The 6,000-nt window shown below is 38.6% G+C and overlaps 1 protein-coding gene across 1 annotated transcript; it reads left to right on the top strand.

The window, feature by feature from the left end:
* Positions 1-2,275: 2,275 nt before the first annotated feature.
* On the top strand, positions 2,276-4,512 carry LOC310817583 (transmembrane protein 26-like; the record flags this gene model as incomplete). Its single annotated transcript, XM_083688221.1, has 6 exons — positions 2,276-2,463; positions 2,555-2,651; positions 2,828-2,899; positions 3,499-3,707; positions 3,800-3,879; positions 4,259-4,512. 6 exons carry the CDS (start codon positions 2,276-2,278, stop codon positions 4,510-4,512), a joined length of 900 nt encoding a protein of 299 aa, XP_083544347.1.
* Positions 4,513-6,000: the final 1,488 nt, after the last annotated feature.

The following is a 6,000-nucleotide window of genomic DNA, read 5'->3' as shown; positions in this document are numbered from 1 at the left end:
ATTATATGATGACATTGGAGATACTTTTAATATTGTCAGGATGGTACATTTTGAGACAGACATACTATTGGTTCCTAAACAAGGGATCAAAAGGAGACATTGGCATGTGAAAAATTGGCTGCACTTATCTGATCAATTCACCTTCAAGAAATTTTAATTTCAGAATATTATTTTAATGCTAAGGTGACATTTCATTCATGGTGTCCCATTCATTATATCAGAAATTGACTTAACTAAATTGTAAGTTATTGTAGAGTAATGTGTGTTTATTAAAAAAAAAAGAAAAAAAAGCAGAAAAAAGGTATAAAATAGCAGCTTGAGACAGATTCAGTGCAACCTAATATACACTCACTGAACACTTTATTAGGAACACTATACTGGGTAGGGACTCCCTTTGCTCTCAAAACAGCCTCAATTCTTCGTGGCATTGATTCCACAAGATATTGGAAACATTCCTTTGACATTCCGGTCCATGATGACATGATTGCATCATGCAATTCCTGCAGATTTTTCAGGTGCACTTTCAAGCTGTGAATCTCCCGTTCTACCACATCCCAAAGGTGTTCTACTGGATTTAGATCCGGTGACTGCGAAGGCCACTGAAGAACACTGAACTCATTGTCATGTTCATGAAACCAGATTGAGATGACTTTTGCTTTGTGCCATGGTGTATTATCATGCTGGAAGTAGCCATTAGAAGATGGGTAAATTGTGGCCATGAAGGGATGCACATGGTCAGCAACAATACTCAAAAAGGCTGTGGCATTCAAGTGATGATTCATTGGTATTAAGAGGTCCAAAGTGTGCCAAGAAAACTTTCCCCACACCATTACACCACCTCCACCATGAGAAGGTGTACAGGTGTTCCTAATAAAGTGTTCGGTGAGTGTACATTTTAGTAATGGGTGAGTAACATCAAGGTTAAATATTTGCAATCAAGAATTCCTAAATATGTTTTAGAACAGAATATATACCACCGACATTTGGCAACTATGCAGAAAACAAATGCAAAAGTGCAAATGTGTGGTCTTCCCAATATGTAGTCATGAGAGTGTTTCAAATCTACACTGATCAGGTGGTGTAGCATGTAATGCACTGTGTTGTCTTACAAGAGGTTATGAGTTTGAATCCCAGATAAGGACACATGAAAAGTGGATACAGTTAACACCATTCCTCAGATAAGTGAAATTGAGGTGAAAACTAGAACATCAACTTTTCTTTTTCTTTTTCCATTTGGTTAGGAAGTTCACATTACATCAATATTAGACTTTTATCATAGTATCTAGGTAAATGAGCAACATAAAAAAAACAACAACTATAGTTTCCAACTGTGAGATGGTCTGATGCTGATTGTCAACAGCCAGTGTTAAGAAAACTTTAATTTGCAACCCATGGACAATCATGTAGCAACATTAGATGATGAGCACGAAATGACAACCTTAAGTCAACATTAAAAAAGAACCAATTTATTAGATATTACAATATCTAATAAACTGTTCCAACCAACATGTGACTAACCAACAACCATCAAATAACAATGCCAATCCAACATTGCGAGAGTTACAGAGATCCAGCGTTTGCATTTTAAAGTTTAAAAAACGTTAAAAAAACAATGCTCTCATAACCGTTGTACGTAAGTTTGGTTCGTTTTTGACTAACTGTGATACAATAACTAACTGACACAATGAAAATGCCCGTGGGGTGTGCTGTATCGTGGATAATGGAACTGCTGAGTGGACATGCAGCCAAGTCCATTTTGAACATGTTTAATGACTGTTTTACAAACGATACATTTGGGAACAAAAGTCACAATCTTTGCAAACACTTGAGTGCTCCATAAAACAGACAGTTGAAGGCCTACCTTGTAAATGTTTCCACCACTGATTTCGCAACGCAATAGACGCACCATGGACAGCGGTCATGCATGATTGATTGATTGATTGATAGCACTATGGACGAAACATTATTTTGCAAGCATATACATCTTCCTGTGCCTGTGGTTTAGATAATGTCATTGAAGTCGATGCGTTCCTATGTTTTATTGAAACGATAGGGAGAACACACACATGTTGCACTGCTTTGAAGATCCCCCTCAAACACATTAACTCAAACACAACTGTCGCGCAAAAAAATAGATCAACTTTTGGGCATAGGATGCTAGGAGGCGTGCCTTCATTTTGCCCCAACTTTTATTTTATGAACGCTACAGTACGTTGAGGTGACATGAGAATGTGAATAACGTTGCTGTTGGTGTTTCCAGGATCTAGACAGAAAAATGATAATGAAGTTTACTTGCGCGATTGTTACCAGATCATTCTTCATTCTAATCTCACTGATTGGAGTATGGAGAGTGGTGATGGTTAAGAATAACGGTCTCTACTGGTGTCTGACAATCCTATTTCTACCTCTTGTGGCCGAGATGATTTTTACTTTGAAGAGAAGAAAAGGGAAGGATTATAAATGGTAAGAATACATGCTTTTGTAAAATAATACCTTTTTAAAATAAGTATTGATTTTATAACCCTAACCCTATAACCAATTTTAATTTATCCAGGTTTTCTCCATCAATTTTTCTGTTCCTCATCAGTATCATTCCATCTCTGTGGATTCTGGAGTTGCATCATCAAGAAAACAAATCTAGTGATTCACGGGTATGCTCATCTTTGATTTTCCCCCACAAATATGTTTAGTTCATTATGCATCAACGTCATTTTACAGTAAAAGGTCTCTCTCTCTCTCTCTCTCTCTCTCTCTCTCTCTCTCTCTTTCTCTATTTAATGCATATGTCACAAAACAGTTGAACTCATACTTTTATTTTTATTTTCAGTGTGACAAACTTGATTCATTGCGTCTATTCGATATGTTGAGGAATTCAACCAATGGAAGTGACATTTTTAAGGTACCCTTTCTTCAACATCACAGTTCCTTTATTGTGTCCAGAGGGCTACTTTTTTTTATAGTGGGCTTGTATAGACAGTGGGTCTCTTTTCCGTATGTTTGTTTAGTAATGCTGGTTCATCATTCAAAGACTCTGTTGTGAGCTGAGTTGATGTTTTGAATACATTTACAGACTTGTTTTTTTTAATGTAACAACCCACCCTCAATAAAAACAATTACAAACTCAGCACACACAGCCTTTTTATGCTCATGCTCCTTGGACTGAGACTGCTCTGTACTTGAGGGTTTCCACTGCCTTCAGTCATGGCTTTGGGAGGGTCACACCTTTAGATTTTTTGCACTGTAGAGGGATCTTTCAAAATAACAAAACTGAATGGGTTTGATGTAACCCTTAGCCCCTGCCCCTTAAGTACATCTGGAGATCTAACGGCTTGGATAAGGGGAAGCAATATGGTGACAATTCTGCTTACATGCTGCTTACACCTGTATAATCCTCTAAGATGTCTACAAGTACAAAGGGGTGAGGGTCTAAAGGTCAATTTGGGATTGGGCGCATGTGTACACTATAATGTTCATCTGTGATTGTTACTGTATCAAAAGGATTCTGTGAGTGTGCTGAAGTCTGTGTGCCCCAACGACTGGATTCTAGCATTGCACCAAATCCTCCTCATCCTGCTGATTCTGGGCAAGTGGCTGCTGCCGGTCGGTGGAGGCGTCACCAGACACCAGCTCTCTCAGCTCCTGCTCATCTTTGTCGGCACCGCCGCAGACATACTGGAGTTCACCAGTGAGACACTGTCTGATGTCAAGTGAGAACACACATGCAGAGAACCATGAAAGTCCAGAGTTTCTTTGGAAACGACACACTTTTGACCATCATATCCAATTATGTCTCTGACAGGGATAACAGTCCCAATCTGGTGTACATCATTTTAGGTGTGTGGACGTGGACCATGTTACAGTTCCCCTTTGATCTGTCAGGTACTGTATGTCTCTATTCCATTATTGTAGGCTCATACAGTGTTATGGTGATGAGATGTATTACAATTATGATGATATCACTGTATAAAAAAAAACTGCATGTGTAACTATCAGGGTTTAAAATGGGGACGTCTTGCATGGCTGCCACAGAAGTAAACCGTTATACCAAGAAGACCTCCTTGTGGTACAAGGGCTATATCTGGGCTTAGAAGTTGCAGACAGGGCTTCCTCATCATAGGGCCGTTATTGCAAATCATCTCTGCTACACATGAATGTGGCGACTTTCAGCAGCAAACATTGAACTCAGCCTGACTGACTCAGGCCTAACACAGGTTTTACCCTTCATGATGGTTGAGAAGTGTATTTATTTCTTCCTCAGTGGTGACTGCAGGACCAGACGAGTACTCTGAGTCCCAGAGTGGCTCTCTCCTCACACGACTCAGGATTGACATCTGGAGCATTGTAGAGAGCCTCTTCATCCAGGACGGACCCTTCCTGGTCGTCCGACTGACCGTCTTGATCTACTTTGATGTCATCCACCAAATGCTGATCTTCTTCACCATTAAGAATTTCCTCGTGGTGATACTGAATCTGTATCGTTTATATGTAATCATCTGTGACCACAGGTCATAGGTAGTTATTATACCTTGACTGAAGCTACAGCTGCCTGCAATATCACCATTTCCTTCGACAAACCATGAAGTTTTAAAAAAATATTGTCCGTTTTCTTTTTTATTGGGTGTAATCAGTGCAGATGAAAGCAGAAACGGTCATTCCATGTAATTGTTCAATCATAAATTAATCATAAATGGCTGCTCATTGTGGGAATAGTATTTTGGAACAGTACACAGTATTATCAGTACCGCTGATGTTTAAAGTATCCCCCACATCTTTATAAAGGCAAACATTATAAATACATTCTAAGCCCATGATGTGTGATTTCTTACGCAAGAGCTATGGCTATACTGAATGGTTCTCTGAGAGAACCTCTACAAGCAAACACAAACATACTATATAAAATATGAATCGCCCCTCAAAGAAAATATGGCAATGACATCCAGAGCTAACACACTGGTGATTAATAAAGTATGGTCATTTTATTTTATTACTATCAGACAGTAAGTGTGCCATTATTATCATACTCTGTCTTTCAGTAACCTGAAATATTGATGAACATTGGTGAAGCCCCAGTCTTGTAAATGCAGTATTGGCCGACTGTATGATTTGTTTTTCTTCCAAAAAATACTGTCTGCAGTCTCTTATCAAGAAGTCTGTTTGAAGGCATGATGAAGATATGATCGCGCTCAAATTCAGTGGAAAGGAAGTTCTAGTTTAATTTCTCTCTCTCTCTCTCCCCCCGCCTCTCTCTCTCTCTCTCTCTCTCTCTCTCTCTCTCTCTCTCTCTCGCGCTAAAAGTTTATTTACTCTAAATGTATATCCTTCAGACAACTTAGAAATAGGTGTACTGCTATGGTAAAGAAGGCTAAATCAAACTACTATTTACAGTAAACATTATCTCTGAGTCTGGTGGTGACACAACTACATTTTGGAGGGCAGTTAAATCATCGAAATGTGATAGTTCCTTTCCCTCTCTACCTCATCAAGTTGTATCTACTTCTAACATCATTATGGATAAAAAAAGAATATGTGAGGGATATGTGATTGAATATGCAACATTTTATCTCTGCAGGCTATGTATTATGTTTTAGGTCAGGACAAAGCACCATACATGGCATTGTGATCTCTCTGGATAAGAAACAGCATTGTGCAGCCATCTTTATTGACCTCTCTAAGGCTTTTGATACTATTGATCATAGCCTTCTAATACAGAGTTTATCTGCCATTGGTTTGGATCTGTCAGCCTTACCTGCAGGATAGAACTCAATGTACATTAAGATTCAAGATTCAAGATTAGTAGATGGAATTCAGTTTAGTTTTCTCAATGTTAATAAATGTTTTCTGCAAGGTTACATTTTAGGTCCACTACTGTTTACCGTTTACCATAAATAGTGTTGGTTTGTTCATGAACAACTGTACATTTTACAAAACTGCATTTTAGTCTGGTGCCTTAGCGAAAAGAAACATTAGGAGGTGGATTAAAGCCTGAAAATTGGTACAGTT

Source organism: Argentina silus (genome assembly GCF_951799395.1).
Source record: "Argentina silus genome assembly, chromosome: 16".
Taxonomy (NCBI): domain Eukaryota; kingdom Metazoa; phylum Chordata; class Actinopteri; order Argentiniformes; family Argentinidae; genus Argentina; species Argentina silus.
This window is presented reverse-complemented; position numbering and strand designations above follow the sequence as displayed.